Genomic DNA, 25,329 nt, shown 5'->3' on the forward strand with positions numbered 1-25,329 from the left:
CTTAGTGGGAGCACATAACCGCAGACCAAACAAATCCTATTCGTATTTGATTTCCCGCGGTCCCCGCCGTCTCATTTACCATAATTCTGGTGATACCATAAATCGTTATCAAGCGGGTTATATCTATCTAAGCGGATGACATAACTTTGTTCATAAAAATCTAAAGTTATTTCATTATTTATAAAGTGACTCGTAGCTAAACATTTTCAGTTCATTCAAAATAATATAAAACACTATCTGAAACGCGTCTACAGATCATTTCATAGTAAAATAATTGAATAGTAATACTTAGTCTGACTCAAAGCTACACGTTTTTTTCGAATTCTCAATCAATACAACTAAACCTTAATAATAGTTACACAAATAGATCAGCATATGTTGTAAAAACTACCAATTAAATAATAATTATATTAGGTATATTTGTCAGTATCGTTTGATGCGTAAATTGTCTTCATATTGTGCAATAAACCCACAGTCTTTCCAAAATTATCTTAGCAAGTAACGTTAAATTTGATCGTAGTTAACTTCAATGTCAGAAACTCAAAAAACAATCTCGTAGCACCGGTAGATACCTACCTATATCAGAAAAAAATTTAATGTTGATCACTCACAGCTCATATCCCGTCTTCGCTGGGATTATCTATTAGTAGAGATGGGCAGAGGACGGTAAATACTGAGTATTAACTCCGTGTTTACTCAAAGCATCCGATAAATAACCGTATTTTCTCATTTCGGTGGGTAAAAACGATTGCTAAAAAAGATTTAAAAAGTGAGATTAAAGAACTAAATTGTTTTTTAATTAAGAGTGTTAACGAGTATTAACAATATTTATATAATAATAAGCATATAGTGCGCTTAATTTAAAAAAAAAAGGTAATTATCAGTAAGAGGCAATTTGTGATAATGCATAGTTAACAATTTTGTTTTAAGTGAGAAGGAAGGAAGAACTTTCAAAATATGGGACATAAGTTGTATCGATGTTCTCGATAACATGTCACGCAAAAGTGCGTGTTTACGCGGCACAATTAAGTTATTTTTAAATACCCATTTAATGTTGTGGCAACAAGTTGGCAGTTTCTGATATTTTTATAATAGAGCGCCCCTCTTAAAAATACATTTTGTTCAAGTTTGAGTACTTAATCCAGTAGCGGCTTACAAAATAAACCTATATTCCAAATTTATATGTCCCTTTCAGCACTCTGAATAGTTTATACCCACCAATTTGGGTGAAAACGAGTAAATACGAGTATATTGAGGAAATACTGAGTATTCACTCAGTATTTACTCGTGAGTTTTTACTCACTACCCACCTGTATACATTAACGATAATAAATATAAACTGTGAAATAAAATATGTAAATAAACAGTTATTAACTGGCTTTAACATTTAAAAAGAGGGGATTATCTATCTGGTTGAATGTATTTTTAATCAAAATTAAATCTACCTACCTGTAAGTATTTGATCATTGTTCTAGAACTTATATATACATTATATTTTTTCGGAGATTGGCTTTTACGGTTAATAAATTTTTTTTTAACAAGCTTTAGTAATTGTGTAAGATTTGGAAAGTCTAAGACAATTTGGTTCTTCAGCTCAATTGACAGCTAAACGAGACGGCGCTGCATGGCTCCGTATATCATGCGGTAACTTTGGTTGTCAAAAGTTGACGTTTGACAATTCAGTGTCCACAAAACATATGGCAGTGTGCAGATCCATATCTTACGGCTGTCAAACTACGGCACGTTTTTTCTTAGACTTTATCTCTCTATTACAATTAGTAACTCTTCGGTTAAAGTAAAAACAAACTTTAACACGATCCTACTATTGTCAAAGCCACGAAACTTTAACACGTAACTTGTCTCACTTTATCTATATTTGAAGTTTGAGTAATTAGAACGGACTAGATGGCGTCATAATTATTTTGCAGCTTATTTCAAAGTATATTAGCATATTTTAGTGCTAGTGCACATCTCAAGATTCAAACGGCGTCTTATTTCTTATTAAACGTGAAACGCTAACGTCGTTTACCAAGGCTTGTAAGACATGCATGGATTAAAAGCTGCGAAAACAAAGTGGACGCCCATTGTACTCAAACCCATATACATCAAGCAGAGTACCTAGCCTCGTACATATACTTTAGTACGATACGACCACACAATACACTGATCAAAGCAGAAACTTAATCTAGATTTTTGATGTTACAGTTTCTTTATTCCTAACTGACACCATTTACTGATAGTAAGTATTCCCAGTGATAAATTGACCGATAAGTCTTAACCCTTTTCCAGGTATAGTAAGATGTATTGACCACATACGTGTCAATAGAATTTGAACCTTATCACTCGAAATTAAGGTTCAAATTAGATTGGACATTCAGGAAATGTGTCTTGTTTTCAAATGAATCATCAAAGCTGGTGCGGTCTGGAAAAGGGCTAATGATGGGTGTAAAAGAACGTTTACGAAGTTTTGCACTCGATTGAATGGTGAGTTAGTCGTAATACCAGCGACTAGATATAAAATATGGTTGAGATTTAAACCCTATTATAAATAGTGTGTTCGAATATAATCAGCTTTCATTGTTTTTTATGGTGATGTTCCATCCACTTTCAGGACCTTAATATAATGTCTTTATTTAAAATACAAATGTATAAATACATAGAGAAGAATAAATAATGTAAATCACTGAAATTGTAGTGAAATAAGAGCAATCGATAGAACATAAATCCAAGTATGTGCCTTAACGATTTGCGTGGCGCACTAGCTCTTACAAGCAAATTTAACTGGGGTTATTTTAGTATAGGTTTTCGTAATAGTTTGGGATAGATGTGCACAACCCGAAAGCGCTGTTGTTGGAGTTCGAGGGGCGGCTCACTGCGACTGCGGGTCGCACTGCAGCAGGCGCACGATTGAAGGGTCACTCTTAGCGCCTTCTATAAACTCATCCAGCGACAGTTTCCCGTCTTTATTTCGGTCCATTTGACGGAATATTTTGTCCGTCCTCTTCTCAGGCGTAGATTCATCTTCTGGCATCTTCATCACAGAGCCAACCATCTTGTAAATAGCCTGAAATGTAAAATAGAATACTGTTAAAAGTTTCATGTTGCCTATACATTATTCAATAGGCAGCAAGTGATTTCTGGTCAAATAAGTCTTTCAATTCTCATTTTAACTCAACAACCGCAATTAAAAAAATCTGAACAAATTTATTGAAAAAAAAAATCCTTGTATTAACTCAAGGATGGACAGTTATTATGGGAATATTTTTCTTCATCTTATGACCATGAATTATGGACCTTCAGATGGCACGATGTAGCGAATAACTGAAATTTTATTAGACATTTAGGTACACGGTTTCATTACCTAACGATCAAACCTTAAAAGCTACCAATCTGATCTCCATTTATGTTGAGCAAAAATTAATGGTTTCAGAGAAATTATAAATTATGTGTTTTTCGTGAACCGTGCTGACCTAACTTTTGTAAATTGATTATTTCCAATCCGAAAGTATGAATACAAGATAATGCCCGGAATATCACAATCTACTAGATAAGTACATATTGGCGGAACACTGTTCTAATGGTTATCAATATAATATATGAACCCAAAATCTTAATTTTCGCTTAACATACATGGTGCTTAAATTGATCGCTTTTAAGATCCTCTCTCATCGGCCATAGTTTGATCCATTCTGAACGCAGTTTGGCATACTGTATACTAGAGATGGACAGAATACTCGGTAATTATTCGATATTCGGCAAGCAATTATTCGGTCAAAGTGGCGAATATTCGGCAAGTATTTTTTATTATGTTTGTCTTGTTGCAACACTTTACTCGTAAAATGTAAATTCCACCATAACTTTTTAATCTTTTCCCGTTACGTTTTCCTGTTCTTTATTCAGGCAAACACAAAGTATAAGTTTACAGCTACAGCCAAGGCATTTATACTGTTAATACATATGTAGTCAGAACATAAAATTAGTAAACTTGTATTACACACATTATACATTTTTGGAACTATCTCTAGAATTAAACATACATATAATGTATTACTAAGTTACATAGAGATTTTAAAAAAATTGATATTAAGTAACATAGGTAGAGTTTTAAAAAATCCTGATACTACGTTGTAGGGACGGCCAGTTGTCTGAGAATATGTCTGCGTTTTGGACTGTAGCTATGAAGTTATTTAGTAATTCTATTGGTAATTCTATTCCCGTTGTCACCAAAACATATGATGATACATGTTGAATCCATATTATTTGATTAGTTGATTATTTGGAGTGTTGAAAATTTGGGAGTCTCTTGCCTTTTATCTGTTCGAATCTAGGGAATTGCTTATAAAGTGATTCATTTATATCTGCTAATGTGATTTCACCGTTGGCAAATGGTTCAATAGAATGATACAGGTGAACCGAATAATTCGGCCGATTATAGCGGATTCCTTAATTTCAAACGCTATAGGTATAAATGCCCTTACTGCCCTTATATACACCTGGTAACATCACCAGTTTTTGGACAGTTTAAGCTGACAGTAACTAGTCCTTGAGATAGTGATTGTTTATCTGTGGGTCCTTGTGTTGTCACCTTAAAACATATTTTTGACGTATTGTTTCAACATTTCATTAACCATATGACCCTCCTCCCTGATATTGTGGTAATAAAATAAAAGATTAAGATTCGAGATAAACTTCTTATTTTCATGCTAGACAATTTCACACCCTAACAACTCATATTTACCCCTAGAACTCAATTTATATTGATATGTTTTAGGCATCTAGAACTGTATTTAATTTAGTATGTAATAGATTTATTTATGTCAATAAAGCGAAATCCTCTTTAACACTAAATAAATGCTTATTCCCTTCCCTTTAAAGTTCAAATCCTCCATAACTAGAAATACTAAACCTCATTTAGGCGAGCGTTTTCGATCGCTAAAGCGCGAAAACGCCTTATTTCAATATACTCGGGAGTAAGACGTGTGAACGAGTGCGGCGAGATCGAAGCCGGACCCAATTTTTGGGTTAATATACGTTTACAATAAGATAAAAGCCCAAGGGGGCGATGTTTGGATATCGATCGCTCTATATCATCACTCGGAAATCGGTGGAAAACAGCGATGCTAATTTTTAAAATACGAGCGATAGAGATTGGGAATATAGTGGTATTGTATTTGACCACTCATTTTCATTTTATTAATGTCGGAGATACTTAGAGCATTTAGACTGGAGACGCCATGTCTGTAATTTTCTGTACAAAACAGTCTGCCGATTTTTTCAACACAAGCCTTATTGAGCTTACTGTGGGACTTAGTCAATTTGTGTAATAATGTCCTATAATATTTATTTATTTATTTATGCATAATTGTGCAAGGCTTTCCCCAGAGGGGTAGGTAAGCTCTTAAAGGCGATTCCTGTCTAAATGCTCTAAGTGGAGGTAGTACTCGTATTGAAGGAAGCCACACGAAATCGAGCGATCGAAATTCACGAATTGGCCCCCAAGGCCTCGACATGCTAATGCCTAATCTAATAGATGACACCCTGATGGCACCTCTATTGAAAATGCCATAAGTTAAAGTTGACATGACATTGTCAGTGTGTTTCAGTACTTTCAGTCCATTACGAGCACTCGAACGTCTACTACCTTGCTTACTGTATTATACAGTGAGCGGAAATAAAAACTAGTTCCGTATCTTAAAAAAAAACTCAGCTTTAAGGGAGTGTGGACTCGAGTATATGGTTCTTATTTCAACTCGATACCTCCACACGTTCCCGAGATAAAGGATCTTGACAGAGAGACGGACCGACAAACAACAAAGTGATAACGATTCCGTTTTTTAACTCCCGACCCATAAAAAGGGGTGTTATATGTTTAACGCCAATGTCTGTCTGTCTGTGTCATAGTAGCTCTCTAACGGCTGGGCCGATTGCAACACGGTTTTTTTTACGTGAAAGCAAGTTTTATAGCGGTGGTTCTTAGCTATGTTTCATAGAAATCGATCTAGCACTTGGACGAGAGCTCTATTGCAAAATAATGTAAGGTATTTTTGCCATAAAATGGATTTTGTTGGCATAGGAGCGTAGGGGAATTATATAATTTTAATTTAATAGCTATCCCTTTTGAGGTACGGAACTCTAAAAATAGAGATACGCCATCGGCGATGACTTACAGTTACAATTTCGAGCATCTCCTGGCGCGATATGTATCCGTTGCCGTCTAGGTCGTACATGGAGAAGGCCCATTTTAGTTTTTGCTCGAGCTTGCCCCGTGATGTGACGCTGAGTGCGCATAAGAACTCCCGAAAATCTATCGTGCCGTCGCCGTTAGCGTCGAATGTCCGGAACACATGTTCTGCAAACTAGACATTAGAGGTTACATTAATATATATAACATTAAGGCGGTTATCAAACTGGATACGATTCGCACGTCGCTCTGATATTTGAGCGAGACAACGCTATACGCGTATTATGGCGACATACCGCTCACACATCGGAGCGACGTGCGAATCGCATCCAGTGTGATAACCGGCTAAATTAGAAGCTCTATAAAATGACTAGACTAACTAACAGACTAGAGTCAGACCAAGATAAGTTGGCAGCGATTTTGGTAGCCCAGCCTATGTAAGTGTTACGTAAACGTCATGATTTCATAGAAGTTTGACGTTTAAAATAACAGTTGCACTGTCTGGGCTGTCAAAATCGCTGCCAACTTATCTGGGTCTGACACTAGCGCAAAATATAAAATATACATATAATTTTGCTAAGTATTTATAATAAACTATACTAAAGTGGGCAACATTAATATAATTATTCTGTCCAATTATGAGGTCCCTTTTACCTTGTTTAAAAGCAGCAGTGGTGGCCCTGGTGGCTGGTGATTCGACAATTTCTTGTCGTTATTTTATTCCGACAGCCAAGTGACAATAGTATCACAGTTTATTAGTAAAATGGTTGTACCACTTTCTACTAACGTGCTTTGAAGATGTCCTATTTTAGAAACGGCTTATAACTACCACAAGAATGCGTGGTTGGCTAATTTAAATGTCATTAAACCTGGTTTTCAACGTGATCACGGAGAATGTAACGATGGAAACAAGTGGCCAGAAAAATTTGATTTACTCTCTCACTTCAATAGAAGCCATGACAGTACTTAAAAAGGGTAAATGTTAGGTAGTTTACACTAACATAAATCTTTTTGTAACGGAGTATACTTTTAAGAGTGAAATTTCACAAAAGACAAAGCGAGATAGCGGAGCGGTTCGAAGTCACGTTCCTATTGGTGGACTGTTCTCACACCGCTCCGTTGCCTCGCTCATTTTTGGTGCGTACTAAACCTTGAATATCTTCTTGAATATCAATCATACCTTACTAGCATCACCATATGGAAAGAAATTCCCGTATATTTTCTTAAACTCTTCTACGGACAAATGTCCACTGGGGCAATCTTTCAGGAAACCTTTGTACCATTCCTGTATTTCTGCATCTGTAACAACCAATGAGTATGGTTATGTGAGGTATCTTGAACGTGACGAGTAGAATGAAAAATAAACAACCTTTAATAATCGTAGATCACTGGAAATAATAAAAATTGAGCTAGAGGTAGTCCTAATTTTTAATTTAAAAGTATTCGAATCCTTATATTTTAATTAACAATTGATAATTGTAATATTATTTGATATACACATTTTTAATCCTCGCCAAACAAGGTAAAATGTGGCCCTAATAATATTTAATAGAAAAAAACCCACATGACACAAAACAGTTTGAAATGCCTTTACAACCATAGTGCAACTCATAACAATTATACATAATAAATTAGCCTCAAGAATTTTAAAATATGCTGTCGCAGAATCCATTCTGGTCTTCATGAGCAGTTTCATTTCACAAAATAGCACTTTTTGAACGAAAATGATTGGTTTTTACATACAAACTAAAAAAATATCAATAAGAATGCTTATAATAGTTCTGGAGTTCCCTCGATTCCTCATAAAATCCATAATGAAAACTCTAGCTTGATAACAATGTGGCTTTAACATCCTAACTTCTCCTGCTTAACATAAACTGCCCGTTGACATCAAACGTGCTAAATCGCTCTCTATTTTTAAAAACCGATTAAAAGAACATAACCTGTCTCTTTCATAAAAAATGTAGTTGTTATTCTTGAAATTCTTCGTTATTTGTATGGCTTTTCCTTTGTCATTTATTTATATATTGTTTATATATAGTAATAAATGTAGTATACCTATATATATTAAATATTTGTAGTATATGTATTTTATTTTAGTATTTTATTTTTGCACCACCCGTTACCTTGATTACGTTCGCCATTTCTCTATCTGAAGGTTGTCTGGAAGAGATCGCTGTTTAGCGATAAGTCCGCCTGTTGTTAATATGTAGGTACATATTTATACCTTTACATACTTTGTACCATTTTTTTTTGTAGTGTGCAATAAAGCATTTTATTATTATTATTATAAACTTTACCTAGCTCAGAAGTCAGCGACTTCAACGTCTAAGTATATGTACTTGCGTTTTGCCAATAAAATAATTTTTTTTATAGGTTTAACAAACATAAGCGGTAAGAGCGTGCGATTTGCAATCCGGAGGTCGCAGGTTCAAACCCCGGCTCGTAGGTACCAACGAGTTTTTAGGAACTTGTGTACGAAATATCATTTGATATTTACCAGTCGCTTTTCGGTGAAGGAAAACATCGTGAGGAAACCGGACTAATCCCAATAAGGCCTAGTTTACCCTCTGGGTTAGAAGGTTAGATGGCAGTCGCTATAATAAAAACTAGTTCCTACGCCAAATCGTGGGATTAGTTGTCAAGCGGACCCCAGGCTCCCATGAGTCGTGGAAAAATGCCGGGACAACGCGAGGAAGAAGTTTTAACAAACATAACCAAGAGAACAAATTGCCAAGCATGAACTATGCGTCGTTGAGAACTTCCATTCTGATCATCATCAGCAGTTCCATTTCACCAAGTGACAGTTTTTTGAATGTTGATGCATGATTTGTTGATGAAAATATAACAATCACTATAGGTGTGCCTTTAGGATTTGAGGAGTTCCCTCGATTCCTCATGGATCACGTCATCAGAACTGAGGTTTGACTAAAAATGTAACCAATCTGTATGTGTGTATACTTTCAATCAAAAAAAGAATTATGATAATCAGTCGAGAAATGACGGAGTTATGAAGTAACAACCAAAAAAAAATAACCGAATTGAGAACCTCCTCCTTTTGAAATCTTGGAAGTCGGTTAATAAATGACACCGAGCTTAATTCGAGTTGCGGAAATAACAAAAGAAATATAACAATGGAGACTACATGAAAATTCTGAAAAATAAGTCAATAAACACGAGAATCAATACTACCATAATCAGTATAATCACCAAAAAGCATGCTTTATAATACTGAAAAATGTACAAAATTAGTTTATTTTTAAATTAAGTAAGTACGCATATACATATTTCATGATGTATTCGTCAAACTTTTACAGTTTTAAACCTATAATTAATTACTTGGCGTCTTATTCGTCAGACAATACCGTGCCAGGTCAATATCAGAGCATTTTTGCCCCCTTCATTTCTATGGATATATTTTTGACAGAGTGTTCCGATATAATAATCATAATTTTTAGTTGTCTGACTATTACCTAACAGCAAAAAGGATATGCTTGTCTTTGAAATGTAGAGACACTTTGTTATTATTGTGTCGGAAATTAGGCTTTCGATACACATGTGATAAATTAATTGCCCACCGATCAAAAAATTAAAATGTATATTTTTTTTATTTAAAAAAACTCGTCTTATAAGAATGCTGATATTGATGATCTACATAGATGGCAGAGTGACTAGTAATTCAAGATTATGTTTTAGAAATTGTTAATAGTCGCAACTTTACGAGGGTTGCTACTTATATATCCGGAAACAAAAAAACAAACAAACGTACACGGCTGAAAATGGTTTTATTGTTTTTCAAAGTATTCCCCTTGATGATCTATGCACTTTTGCATTCGTTTGAACCAATTTTTGAAGCACTTCTGCAACTCCGCCTGAGGTACCTCCATAACGTGTTGTTTGAATGCGTCGACAGCATCTTCAGCGGTCGAAAATCGTTGACCGCGTAATTTATTTTTTATATTGGGAAATAAATAAAAAAGTCAGGGCTGTACGGCGGATGACCCGTTAATTCCACATTATGACCTTCCAAAAATAGAGTTGTTTCGCGTGACGTATGACAGCTGGCATTGTCATGATGAAGAATGATTCTTCGTCGCTGGTTAGATTTACGAATTTGTTCAAATACTTCCGGTAAGCAAATGGTCGTGTACCAATCTGAATTAACCGTTTTAACGGTTTTCTAGTGGCACTGTAGCTACATGGCCATTAATACCGAAGAAGCAGGCCACCATTTGTTTCAATGTACTTTTTGCACGAGTAACTTTCGTAGGGTTCGGCTCATTTTGAAACACCCATACCGTTGATTGTTGCTTCGTTTCGGGATCGTATGCATAGATCCAGGATTCGTCACCTGTATAGATGTTATAAACGGCCTTTGAGTCACCACGGTTATATTTTTTTAACATTTTATTGCACCAATGATGATGCATGCATGCATTAATAGCATATTACAATGATCATGTAATATGCTATTAATGCTAGTCATAGAAATACCCAGAGTCGCCTCTATCTCGCGGTACGTAACATGTCGGTCGTCCATTATAAGTTTTCGCACAGCCTCAATATTTTGTGGTACAACGACCGATTTCGGGTGACCTGCCTTAACTTCGTCCGTAAGCATACTACGTCCACGATTGAACTCACTAAACCAGTGATACACAGTAGTTATAAATGGAGCTTCATCATCAAAAGTTGGAGTTAGTTGATCTATGCACTGTTGTTGCGTTAAACCACGCCGAAAATCATAATAAATCATAGCACGAATATTTTCACGAGTGAGTTCCATTCTTGCAGCGAGATGACATTTAAAACCCGACAAAAACAAAACACTAGCGTTAATAAGAAAAAATATACCGGCCAATACTTAAAAAGGTTCAAATTTTACCATGGAGGTCAAATATACTATTTAAGAAGATTGTAATCCCGGTTTCCGGATATATAAATAGCAGCCCTCGTAGTTATCGCTCTATCAAATTAACTTACCTGAAAATTCTGTATTTTGCTTCAGATCTTCTAAAACCTCAGGTTTGAGTTTGCTATTTTGTTTACCCATTTTAATTTGTGTTTAATATGGAACGTAGATTTGTCTCTCAAAATCGTGCTCTTCTAGTTAGGTATCTCGTGGCCCCTAGAAAACAATAACCTAGAAATAGTATAAATTGCTTCATTACAACAATATGTATACGGAAAAGTATTAATTATAAAAAACAGATCAAAGCGATTTAGTCTTAAGCTAACATAAATCAAAAATACTAGTCGCTACAAAAATAACGAGACGATTTAAGAACTATTTTTGTATTTTGTATATTATACATGAATAGGCAAAATGTGAATCAATAAAAATATTTATTCTTAGAAATACAACAGAGACTTCATGGGGACACAGTGGTTACTTCATCTAGTTTACGTGCCTATCTATAACACTATATGACACCGGATATGCTCTACATTACACTGCTAAACGACAGATCATTGTTTCTGTAAAGAATGAGTAGGCTGTAAACATTGGCTCAGACTTACATATATTTTATTTTATTAGAATAGTAACTCTTTGGATAGAATCGCAATCGTCAAGACATAATGTATACAATAGTGGCTGGTCAAATTATAGCATGGATTATGAACTGTGAATAATTGATACAATAATTCAGAACAAAATTTTTCGTTATTTATGTTGATTATTTAAAATATTTACCAACTAAAGGGCTCCATTTTGAATGCCGCTTTGGATCATTGCGAGTTGAATTTGATTGGTCTTTTTGTGTGTTCATATTGATTGTACGCATATAAAAAAAAATTGCCCAAATACTTGTATTTTATGCATACTTACAATGTGTCCAGCCAAATGTAATAGTATCGGATAGAATGCTACCACAAAAGCTAAATTAAGTGGTTCGAGAGTATAACAAAGAAATAATAATATAGTTTATTAAAAGCTTAGCGGCCTAATATAATAGATGTAAAACTATAATTAGTTGATTGCCTTATGGAGCCCCTTAAGTGGTAAATAGATGCCTGTTAAATAACATTGTCATCTGATACAGTTAGATAGTTTAAGGGCAAGTTGCACCACGCACATCAACAAAGTGATTTACGCCAAATATGGTGGCGGCTGCTGTCACCCAATACAGAACTGTTAAACTTATCATACAAGCATTTTTTCACGAACTACAATGATGTTGACAGGCGGTTTGGTACAACGGGCCCTTATACATGTGTTAACGTTTTATTACATATGTATTACATTATCATAACTTAACTGTGGCAAGGCGTCCATGCAATTATATATTCACGTTTTTATAATTACATAAGTTGTCTCGTAAAGAAAATGTGAACCAGTATCTCTGGATTGGACAGATATGTTTGACGCCACACCACTTTGGTGTAGTATATTAAACTAGTTAACTACTTAAAAAAGGAGATCTAAGTATGTTTATAGAATGCGATAAATACTACTCTGTTCTAAAATTACAAAATTAAATGTTTTACAGCAAATAACACTCAATAAATTACATTGAAAAAGCGGATTTCCACGGCAATTTTCTTTTCCACGCTTGTTTGCAAGATGAATTAATACTTAATTTGATAATTAATGCCAGTTATTACAAAAGTAGCTCCATGGTCTTTTGATTTTTATGACATAAACAACTTTATTCTAGGTACAGTTGAATCCAGTACCCCTACTGTAAATATTTTCGACAGCGAAACGTGACGTACGCGTTTGCGTTAAGTGTCATTTTGTATGAGATTTTTGACTTTCCAAAACGTCCCGCTTGGCGCGCTGTTCAAAAACCCATACAAAATGAGACTAAACGCAAACGCGTACGTCACGTTTCAAAATCGAATTTATTTACACTAGGGGTACTGTACAGAAATGTTCAAAGTTTTCGTAGGCCGTTTTGTGCAGCCAAATAGCAGAATATTGTTAGCTATCCATGCGAAAATTCTTCTGGTAGCTACTGCAACTCAAATAATTACGCAAAAATATAAATAGCTGGCATAACATAATGTTATAATGACTATAGCTACCTTTATTTTTTATTTATCACACAATAAAGACGCTCTACATAGGTTTATAACGCACCAATCGACTCGCGTCACTCGCGGAACTTCTTCAGGTCATAACCAGTTTAATGTCTACAGAGTAGCATTTTCGACACGCTTACATGTTTTCTATTAATTAATCATAAATGTGCTTATTAATCGCCCTTTTGGTTTTCGATTGTAGCTTACGTTATTTATGGCAACATATATGGCACATTCATATTTTGCAGCATGTAGAAGAAAAGCAAAGTTCGCCATTAAGATATTGCTACAGAATGAGACATTTCTATAATTAAGTACAAATACGCTCTTAATAGATCCGTGCTGTAAAGGTGCAAGTAATTAAGTTAAAGATGACCGACACATCTCTGTGAGTAGCGAGATAGAAAAGTCGTAATGTGGGAACGAGTAAGTACATATAGCTAGTTACTAATACTGACTACTTAATAGTTTTGTAATACAATTATAACCACTGACGCATAAGCTTGGGTCGCGATAATGACACAACAGAGTAATGACACTAATTGACCGAGAATTTGAAGTGTAACTTCTCAATTGATGAGATATGTATTAATTCATTCATATGTAAAATCGCTAGTGAGCGTGTGAAACTAAATTGGAGAGTATCTACGCGTGTACATACGATTTTGATCGCAGGATTTAATACAGCATTCAGAATAAAATCAATGAATAAATAATGCTGTGATATGTTACACGAGACCCTGTCTGCGAGCTATTTTCAGGTCCGAATGAGTATCATTGATCCCTCTTCCCTAGTTTTATAAATTCAGTCATTTCATTTTTGTGTTATTCCATTCAAAATAAAATCCTAATAAAAAGAATTTATACCTAACTAAGTAATGGTTTAATGACACAAAAGATGCATGCATCGGTGAAGTGTTGAATAAAACATCCTCCAGCATAATTATGTATGGAACGTCTATAACATGGTTTGTGAACTTGCATCTCGAGGTATAGTCGACGTAAGAAAATATTGAGCATAGTTATCACGTTCTAAAAGAAACAAGTATATAAAAAGTGTACCTAAGTGATAAAAAGCGGTTGAAGTTAAAGACAAAATCAACATTTTCGTAGGCCGTACTCAACATACTTACCGCACTTGAAAACTGGCGGTACAAAAGTAAATGTAAACCTAAATGGTAGGATTTATTAATATTCATGATATTATGGGGTATACACCCACATGAGATTCCTCAACATAACCTTCATGATATAGAATATCTTGATAGAGAACTAGAGTAAAATCTGATAAAATTATGAATGAATGCCCGGTAGGAGCACTCAATGCATACATACTAAAGACATTTTATTGCACTGCTTGCAGAACAGGTGACAGGCAAAGAGTAAAGTATTGGGAGACTTTCAAAGTATTTGGAATGTATTAAATAAAATATTCTACACAGATTCTTTACAAAAGACCCGGTGGCCGTTTCTCAATATAAGCATTCTTAATTTGTATGATATTATTATTCTAGAAACGGGCTCTAGACGTAACTAGTACGTTTCCTTAATCTTTTTTGGGTGAATTGCTGTTACGTTTTTAGAAGCGCCGTCTTATGTTATGAATTAGGTGCGATTCGCGACTGTACACATAGCTAACGAATAAATATTTTCATGTTATCATAATTTTATAACATATAGTTCAACTCCATGTCCCAGGGATATTGAATAGTAAATCACAAGAATACTAAGATTAAAATTACCATAAAAATAACCCTCGTTTGATTTGCGCCTTAGGCAACTACATAGAACTATGTATTCATTCATTATAAATTCGGTAAGTATTATAAAATCACATAATTTTAGAAAAAGCAATGTTTATACGTTTGTGGTTGAGACGTTTAAAAACGTTTGTCCTCATCAGCAAAGACTAGGTTTTTCGGTTAGAGGTTACAGGTAACATCTCAACCGTAATGTGAGTTCTTTCCGTTGTTATGCTTAGCAATTTGTGCGTTCGTTTACTTTGTACTTTGACCTGTTTATGCACCTATTTAAAAAAAATATACGCAAGATTAAAACGTAAGATTCGCTCAAATAATAAATAGTCGTACAAATTTTTCAACGTATTTAAAATATTGCAACCCTTTAGTTTAAGTAAATGAGTAATACCTACATTATGGCCAACCACTCATGTCTTTATAGAAGAATCGAAAGACAGTACCTACTATATTTTTCTTATGCTAGCATTATCACCCCGCACAAGGGGATGAGTTTATATATTCTGCTGGTATGCTACTAATACGAATGGTTGGTAAGACTACTATCAACACGGGATCCTAAAAATAGTAAAAAAAAATAAAAAGCCGAGAAATGATGTCAAATAGAAACTTGATTAGTAATATATACCTGATTGATAAAAAAGAATACTATAGAAAATAATAAACCATGAGTAAAGTGAATTTGTTAACAGTCGTAAGGAAACAATAAATTGATGAATGAAAAATGAATGATAACTATTTACAAAGAGAGCTAGAAGGCACAGCAGTGTGGAAACAATTTGACCAAAGTTATCAACCAACAACCAAATATTGATTTTATTTATACCTTTGAATACACCAACAATATAAAAATGGCTATAAATAAATAGAAAATGTAAAATCTTGTTAGACAGCTAGTAATAAGAATGGGATAGTCCGTTCATGAAAATTGCAACGAAGTGAGCTAACCTAACTTGGATGAGAGCGCCGCGCCACGCACGTAGCTGTTTCTGTCGCTGATTATCGCGCATTCCACTTCGGTTATTTATTACTAAAACAGTACCCCGAAAAACCAAATCCAGTAATAAGCTAAACTCATTAGACGTTATTACATTCTAATTCAGTAAATGAAACAAAAGCATGCATTTTAAGCATTGATTTAGTAAATAAAAGAAATATAAGGATGCATCTTGTAATGAGTCGCAAATTAATCTTCCTGTTACGTTTACATTACGTTGGCTTCTGCGCTGCATGCTCGTGTGCATACATGCAGTCTCTTGACTGAGCACAAACCTCTCTTGTGGCCAAGGAGATCTCGTCACTACTGATAGCAAAATACATATAATATGTAAGTTTAAGTTGGTAGCAGGCACTGAGCCTAAATATTAGGTAGTGAAAATATGTGTCAAGGGGCATTAAGGCTGAATAGTGAAGAATTTGACCTACGAGCGATAGACCTATGCGAAAGGTTAGTGGTTCGGATACAATATTTTTAAATATAGGATAGGACAATCCGACAGCGACAGAAATGTAATACTTCTTATACAATTATCGTTCACATACATTAACTTTATCAAATAGGAATGGACATTTCAATACTTTTTAATATTCAAGAATTCATTGACTTTAAGTTCGTTACATTAATATTCGCTAAGTACAAATATCTTTTCACAAATATATAGTAAACACGTATTGGAAAAAGCTCGGTGTGGATGACGCCAATGAAGAAGCGCAGCTATCGCTATCGATACAATTCACCGCCTCTAATTTCTAATCATTTAACTTCTCTCTTTTGTTCGAGATTTATTCTCACCATATTGTATACTCTTATAAATATACTTCAGCATTATAATATCTCCCACGACTCACGTTATTTACGGGAGTGTATCGGATGTGCATGACTTAATGACGGGTTTTACCAATGAAAACGAAGGCTGCACTTCGCGCTAGCGGCCGCTGCGCTAACAAAGTGAACTATCACGGATACTGTGTACACTTCGTAGTTAACCATGCCGACACGACAGCCACACAAACATCACTTAGTAATTACTCGCCGAAAGACAAACGTCGCTATGCAAATACTAAAAGGATCGACAAGAAATACATCTTGTAACAATAAATAAAATTAATCTCAAAAATCATTAGTAATTGACTGGATAGCACGCAATTGTGTTAAAGTAAACTGTTCATAAAATAGTGTGCATAAATTATGAAAAATATTTACAAATGAGTAATGTTTTTTTTAATCCGTACTCAATACGTTTATCTCTCACCAAAAAGGAGTGGCGGGTACGATAAATCGTGTAACTGGATTACTTTATGCCTCATAGATTGCTGTCGTGTCTACAGGAGCACGCCGTCGGGTTATCGTGAGGTATAGTGAAGGGGTGGGTGGTGAGACCGGACCGCGGGCTGTATAAGCCGGGAACCACTTAAGGGGCCAGCATCTTGGAGAGCTCTTCGTCCTGGAGACAACCTTTGAGGAACTCGTCTTGCGTGAGCTGGCCATCATTGTTTTCGTCCATTTTAGCGAAGATGTTCTTGGCGCGCTCCTCGGCGGAGTCGGCGGGGCGGTTACTCGAACATGCGCCGAGCATATCGTAGATCGCCTGAAACGTATTATATGTCATCATTTATTACTTCATAATATTAGTAATTTTTTAAATTGAGGATATGTGATACTCCTACAGACAATTAATTTAACTAAAACCAAAGAGACGTACTCTGTTGCTGTGTTTAGCCAAAAAACTAGACAATTAAAATAGAACTAACAAGGCAGGGTACCCAACTGTCCGACTCCGATTTGATTCATTTTGATATATGTTATAGAGTAGTCTAAAATAACGGACACGTTTTTTTTTAGCTGCCCAAACTCAACCTTTTAGGAAAAAATGGCCTTCAAAGTACTAAAAAGTTACTAAATCTTCAACTCCTATAGAAAGTGATGTTCAAGCAACTTGCTAGTTAATGGCTGGTTTGAGTATATGTTTGAAAGCAGCAAAAAATAATGAGCACGTGTTTTGTTATATCGGCTAAAACTCATCTTTTCCTAAAAAAAAATCGACATTCGAAGTTTTATAATATCTTATCGCTAAAGTTACACATAAAGAAAGGTATTTTTTTAGGAAAACTTGAGTTTAAGCAGATATAACAAAACACGTGGTCATTATTTTTTGCTGCTTTCAAACATATACTCAAACCAGCCATTAACTAGCAAGTTGCTTGAGCATCACTTTCTATAGGAGTTAGAAGATTTAGTAACTTTTTAGTACTTTGAAGGCCATTTTCTCCTAACAGGTTGAGTTTGGGCAGCTAAAAAAAATACGTGTCCGTTATTTTAGACTACTCTATAACATATATCAAAATGAATCAAATCGGAGTCGGACAGTTGGGTACCCTTCCTTGTTAGCCTAACATTGTAAGTTAAGTTAACCTATGTAAGTTGAGGAGGGGTTGGAAGTTTATATGGGGAGTCAATAAAAAGCAGATTGGATAAAAAATAATTAAAACAAAATAATTGCTCCACACTCATGTCGTTCTCTTTTTTATACTTATTCCTGCGCCAACTTCCTTGTAGGCCAACTAAACCCTTAACTACATATAACTGACACAATTACTTAATAGAGATGCCACGCCAAGTACTTATATCTGTATAATAGTAACCATCTTGTATTATTGAATCATATTTATATAACACTGGGATGGTGTTTGATGTGTACGCAAGACATCTTGAATTTTTATTAAGTACAAAAATGACCACCTGTCAAGTTTCAATCGGGAGTTAATCGAGAAATTAATCGATTAATATCCCGATTAATTCATTATCAATCGGTCGACTAAATTAATGGCAATTAAATTAATCTAGGATTAATTTTGACGATTAACTTTTTTAATCGATTAATTAGTCGATTAATGCCCATCTCTGGATAGAACTGGATATGGACAATAATGGGTGGTCCCAATCTGCCGCGTTATCATGGTCGCATTTTTATCACTTGTCATGGCATGCGTCACTTTTGCACTTACATACTTGTTAGAACGTGACAGGCATGGTGCCAAATGATAAAAAGCCGACCATCTTAGCCCTACTGGAACTATATACTTCGAATTTAAAAAATCGAAATGACGGAGTTCAGTTCTGAGGTAACAAACACAAATAAGAACATACAGGCCCATTTAAAAACTCATCCTTGTTTGAAAGTCGCAGTCTTTAAAAAAACCTCTAAACTTCTAGGTAGCTCAATTAGAATCGCATTTGTTCGTGTACTTTATAAATCTTATCGATTCTGTAGGTATTTATATATATATATATATATATATATATATATATATATATATATATATATATATATATATGTATGTATATATATATATATATATATATATATACACTGTGGGCTGATAAAACCCGACAAATTTTAAAGGTGTATTCTTGACCGCATTTAGAGACTAAAATGTGATACAAAGTTTCCTGTCTGTTTCGGTCTTGTTTTAGAGATAATGACAATTTTTGTAAAAAAATTGTAATAACTTAGTGAAAAACACATTTTTGGCTGCGACACTATGTGACTTGGTTTAGATATACCTGTTGGCAGACATAAAAGTTTTATAAGAAACTCGCAATTTTTTGTGTAAATAAAAATCGTTGGTTATTCGTTGTAACTAATTAGTTTTTTTCGACAAGATAGAAGAAATAACGTGTCGTATGAAGAAAAAGCAAAAAAATATATTTTTTGTATGATTAAAAAAAATTGCCGAATTTTTCCAATACTTATATAAATTTTTTTGCTCCTCATGACCTCAGAAATGCGTGGTTAAAATCTGTAGGGTTTTACCAGCCCACGGTGTATATACGACTACAGACTCACTTAAGAACAGGTGACCTCGCTCTCCAGTAAATAGGCACAAGGCTTAGAGCATGTATAGATACATAGCATGCAGTAAACCGCACTTAATTAAAGCTAGAGCCAATATCACTGGGACTAAATTTAATCTAGACTAACTTGAGTAGCTGATCGTATTAAGCAAAGATTAGCTGGATAACGAAATTGTTGAAAATATTTGTTAAGGTTTAGAATTACATGTTAGATCGTAAATAGTATTTGTAACTAAGAAGCGGCCATATTAAGAGGGGAAAGGTAACCACTTAGATTCGTGAGAAATAACAATACTTATACAATTCCACTGACCCACAGAAAAAGTTTATTAAAGGTTAGGTCAAACCTAAAGGGGAATCTTTAGGGGTGCGACAACATTTTAAGAGGTAAAAAAAATCAAGTTTCAAAATATTCACATACACGATGATTTCCAAGGTCGTAATCAAAGGTCGAAACCTCTATAAAAGTCTTAAATTTTGGTACCGAAGTATGTATATTAGTTAGAGGTTCCTTTTTCATTTGACTATTGGGGACATTTTTTTCTCTTTAGTAAGTAGCCTTTTAAATAATTAATTCCTGGCTGACTTAGTTGATCGTGGTTTCTCTTGATTATCAAAACAGATAAAAACAATGTTTTCAGTTTTCGTTATAATATAAATGTTAAAACATCTTATATTAATATTTCGAGACTTGTTTTAACCTCGCCAATTGGGTGTGCCGCAACCATTTTCTCTAGCTCCCTATTTTAAATACCACACACTAAAACCTTGTTATTTATAACTGCTAAACTACTTCATCTCGTTCGGCAGTTCAACATTAACCGAAGTCCTCCTCCGCTTGATTCATACAAGAGTTCTGCTTTTGCCAACAATTTTAGTTTAGTTTGCATTTTATTACAAATGTTTTCTGATGCTACCGATAATGAAAGTGCAGCGCGTTTAACAGGAACACGGTACTCAACGTCATTTTTATAGACTTAAGGCGATTTACATAAGATTGTCCTCAAATATTTAAAAAAAAAACGAAATAGACGGCAATCAAGGAGTAAAATCTAATGAAACAGTTTTTTTTAACGTAAAAATGTACACAAATAAAAATAATTTTAAAGAAAAAAAACCGACTTCATTGTGGGAGACCGGTGAAAGCACGATTATTATTGATTTTGGATTTCATACAATGAAATTAAAAAGACAGCATCCTACGCCTAATTATGTAGAAAAGGAGGTACAAGTAAAAAAGAACGATCTTACAGTAATATCGCAAAACATACGGAGCATTTATTGCAACTTTGACGACTTTGCACTTACTTTAACTAGCCTCAGTTTTAAACCTGATGTAATTATTCTAACCGAATGTCGATTAAATTCTAACAAACCCCTACCTCAGCTTACTGACTACGATTCATATTTCACTACCTGCCAGTTAAATCAAAATGATGGAGTCGTTGTGTATATTAAAAATACTCTAAAACATAGAGTGAAAGAGATACATGTAAAGCATGCATCATGTCTTCAGCTGGATGTACTACATAATACGGTATTATGTATATATCGATCTCCCGCTATTACTAACGCCGAAATTTTTATAGACTCGTTAAAAACACACTTAGAAACTGTTAATAACGGAAATAGTATTATAATTGCAGGAGATATTAACATCAACATTAAACCAAAAATGCTAGAACCTCGTCATGAGTTCAAAAACAGGACCAACTATCTAAATACCCTATCGATCTTTGGATTACTAGCCGGGCATACTAAGCCCACGAGAGAAAAAAACTGCCTAGACCATTTTATGCTTAAAGTAAATAAAATTAAATACTCCCCCACTATTGCTATCTTAAAAACCACCATAACAGACCACTTTACTACACTTCTCTCACTATCTAAAGTTAAGAAATCATCACCTGCTTGTAAAACAAAAACCATAATCAACTTTAAAAATGCTTTAAAATATCTTCAAGAAAAAAATATATCTCAACTTATGTTTTGTAATGACCCCAACACTGTAACAGACCGTTTGATTGACATGTTAAGCGAATCTATAAAAGAAAATACTATAACTACTGCGATACGAGGGTCATGCCAAAAGAAATTAGATACTCAAAAGTTACCGACTTTATTCTTTATTACAGCTATCTATTTTTTCGAAGTAGTCACCGTGAACACGTATACACTTTTCCATCCGTCTAAACCACTTAGAAAATACCGATGACCACTCTTCTTTAGATACCTCAGAAATTTCATAATTATACGCAGCCAGGGCATCTTCTTTGTTCTCAAATCGCCTTCCTTTTAATTTTTCTTTAATTTTGGGAAATAAGTAAAAATCGCAAGGGGCTAGGTCGGGGGAATATGGCGGGTGGGGCAAGATAGTCACGTTTTTTGAGCTGAAATAGTCAAGTGTTCTAGCAGAAGTGTGAGGGGCAGCGTTGTCATGGTGCCAGAGCAGGTGCTGAGTTCCCGATTTCGGCCGCTTGTCACACCAAGCTGACAGTACTCTGGGGGCACAAACTGTCACATACCATTCAGAGTTGACTGTCCTTTGATCTTCTAGCACTATCGTAGCAATATGTCCCGTCTTGCAGAAAAATGAGGCAATCATTTGTTTTTGTGTACTTCGGGTTCGGCGACATTTTGTTGGCGTCGGCTCATCTTCAAAACACCATACTGTGGACTGCCGCTTTGTTTCGGGGTCGTAGTTATATAGCCATGTTTCGTCACCTGTAAGTATATCATATACATTTTTTTTCTCGCCAGCGTCGAATTTATCTATCATAAATTTGCACCAATCTACGCGGCGGTCTTTTTGCAAATCGGTGAGTTTGTGCGGCACCCATCTTGAACAACGCTTATGAAGGGCCAGATGATAATGAATTATAGTTTGCAATGCTGCTGATCCAATACCCAGCTCACGCTCGAGCTCTGCATATGTAATTCGTCGGTTCGCACGAACATTTTTTTCCACAGCCTGTACGTTTTCTTGAGTGACTGCGGTTGGCGGCCGTCCGGTCTTCGCCTCATCTTCAAAGGTCTCTCGTCCCCTTTTAAATTCAGCAAACCAATTAAAAACAGTTGCACGTGAACAAGCAGACTCGCCAAAAGTTGAAACTAAAAGTTCAAAACACTCTTGAGGTTTTAAACCTTTTTTAAAATCATAATAAATCATAACACGAAAATCACGTCGAGTGAGCTCCATTGTTGCGAAAATTTCCCTCCAAAATTACCCAGAAAAAAAATAATTAAAAAAGGAATCCTAACATTTTCCGAGTGTTCCATATTTGAATTTATTAGCAAATAACCTACCTTTACAATGGTGTATAACTGGCCAGTATCGATCAAATGACCATAGAGTATCTAACTTCTTTTGGCATGACCCTCGTACCTAGTACGAAGCGTATTATAAAGCCATGGATATCTCCCGGGATATTGCGCTGTATACGAAACCGTAATGATTTGCAAAAAAAGTTACGGAGTAACCCTGATGACCAAATTATCAAAAAAACATACTCTCGCTACCGAAACTATTGCAATAATCTTATAAAAAAATTAAAAAGAAAGTATGAAAGAGAACTCCTGATTAAATCTGTAAATGATAATAAACTGCTCTGGAAAAATATAAAAAATCTAACATATACTAACAAGTGTAATAAAGTTAATGTAGAGCTATCAAATGTTAAAAACACTCCTACTGAATCAGCCAACTACATAAATAAATACTTTGCCAATATTGGGAAAGAGCTAGCCCAACAATTTGCCGCAAACCCTCAAAACGATCTGATCCTGTACCTCGATCGCCTCCCTACACAATCTAACTCATTTGTATTATTACCCACCACACTAGACGAAGTTCATAATACTCTGATAAATCTTAAAACTAGCAGCGCCCCTGGCTGGGATAACATATCTAACGGTTTTTTAAAATATATATCTAAGGAAGTAATACCCATCATAACGCATTTGGTAAACCTTAGCTTCAGCCAAGGTATTTTCCCAAAATCTCTTAAGAAGTCCCTAATCACCCCAGTGTATAAGAGTGGAGACAAAGAAAACATCAGTAATTATAGGCCGATCTCAGTCCTACCCGCAATTTCAAAGATTATGGAAAAGCTTCTTAATAACCGACTGTTAGGCTTCTTAAATAGGTATAACCTACTATCGGCCGCCCAATTCGGCTTCAGGCGCGGTATGTCCACGGAAGACGCAATAACTGCCCTCACATCTCTTGTAGTTGAAAACCTGGATATGCAAAATAAGTCCATAGCTGTCTTTCTGGACCTAAAAAAAGCGTTCGACACCGTCTCTATTCCTATTCTCTTAGGCAAACTTTAAAAAATCGGTGTTAGGGGAACGCCACTCTCCTTGTTTAAAAACTATCTAACAGAAAGGAAGCAGCGGGTAAAACTTTCACAACACACCAGTGAGGAAGAGGAAGTCTCTTACGGTGTACCGCAGGGAAGCGTTTTGGGTCCTACGTTATTCCTAGTTTACATTAATGACCTGTGTAATATGTCTATCCCTAATGCAAAACTGTTCTCTTATGCTGATGATACTGCGATTGTCTTCACAGGTAGTTCATGGGACGATGTGAAAATCAGCGCCGAACTTGGAATGGCTGATATCTCGAAATGGTTAAGAATGAACCTACTGACTCTTAACACCAGTAAAACTAAATGTATGTGTTTTAGTATCACAAGTTGTACTCAACCAACTGGGAATATGGATTTAAAAATACACGACTCTCAACTCTGTGATATGGCTCATTGTGTCTGCCCATCTATTGAAAAAATCTCCCAAATTAAGTACCTGGGAGTTCAATTAGATGAGCATTTAAATTGGTACTCACATATTGATCAGGTCGTCAATAGAATTAGAAAGCTGCTCTGGATATTTAGGACGCTAAGACACGTTGTACCTATGACAATAACAACAATACAAAAAAAGTCTCGTAATATACTCAATGAAATATATACATCTCTGGCGCAATCTGTCTTGGTATACTGTATATCCGTTTGGGGAGGTGCAGCTAAAAGCCGTTTTATAAACTTAGAGCGAGCACAAAGGGCTTTGGTTAAAGTTATGTATTTTAAAAAGATTACATTTCCTACTGACCTCCTGTACCAAGTCAGTGGACTTTTGTCGGTTCGGCAACTGTATATCCTACAAACAACTTTAAAAAAGCACAAGAGTCTGCCATTTGTAAGAGAAAAATGTAAGAGAAAAAGAGTAATACCAAACATAGCCATGCTACCTAAAACTATTAGAACCAAATTTGCTAGCTCACAATACCAGATACAAGCCTCACATCTCTATAATAAAATAAATAAACTATTAGACATTCACACAAAACCACATCATGAGTGTAAAAAGCTCATAATAAACTGGCTAAAAACAAAAACATACGATGAGACAGAGAATATAATTCGATAATCTTCACAAACACACACACACACACACACTCACACACACACACACACACACACACGCACACACACACACACACACACACA

The 25,329-nt window shown here is 35.2% G+C and overlaps 2 protein-coding genes across 5 annotated transcripts in view; both read right to left on the reverse strand.

Annotated features, from left to right (window-relative positions):
* Positions 1 to 2,611: 2,611 nt before the first annotated feature.
* LOC133517606 (neurocalcin homolog) overlaps positions 2,612 to 25,329 on the reverse strand; it is a 109,127-nt gene continuing 86,409 nt past the window's right edge. The window contains exons 2-5 of one of the 2 annotated variants that reach the window (XM_061850951.1): positions 11,165 to 11,309; positions 7,362 to 7,480; positions 6,168 to 6,356; positions 2,612 to 3,064 (exon numbers count right to left, since the gene is read on the reverse strand). In XM_061850951.1, the coding sequence (XP_061706935.1) occupies positions 2,870 to 3,064; positions 6,168 to 6,356; positions 7,362 to 7,480; positions 11,165 to 11,234 (573 nt within the window). In that variant the 5' untranslated portion in view covers positions 11,235 to 11,309 and the 3' untranslated portion in view covers positions 2,612 to 2,869. Of the gene's footprint in view, positions 3,065 to 6,167; positions 6,357 to 7,361; positions 7,481 to 11,164; positions 11,325 to 25,329 lie in introns of both variants that reach the window. The other variant, XM_061850959.1, reaches the window with a different exon arrangement.
* The window catches only part of LOC133517566 (neuronal calcium sensor 2), a 100,264-nt gene continuing 86,395 nt past the window's right edge, over positions 11,461 to 25,329 (reverse strand). For all 3 annotated transcript variants that reach the window (XM_061850901.1, XM_061850884.1, XM_061850893.1), the window contains one exon: positions 11,461 to 17,552. In XM_061850901.1, coding sequence (XP_061706885.1) covers positions 17,376 to 17,552 — 177 coding nt within the window. In that variant the 3' untranslated portion in view covers positions 11,461 to 17,375. The remainder of the gene's footprint in view (positions 17,553 to 25,329) is intronic.

This window comes from Cydia pomonella, chromosome 1, assembly GCF_033807575.1.
Source record: "Cydia pomonella isolate Wapato2018A chromosome 1, ilCydPomo1, whole genome shotgun sequence".
Classification (NCBI taxonomy): domain Eukaryota; kingdom Metazoa; phylum Arthropoda; class Insecta; order Lepidoptera; family Tortricidae; genus Cydia; species Cydia pomonella.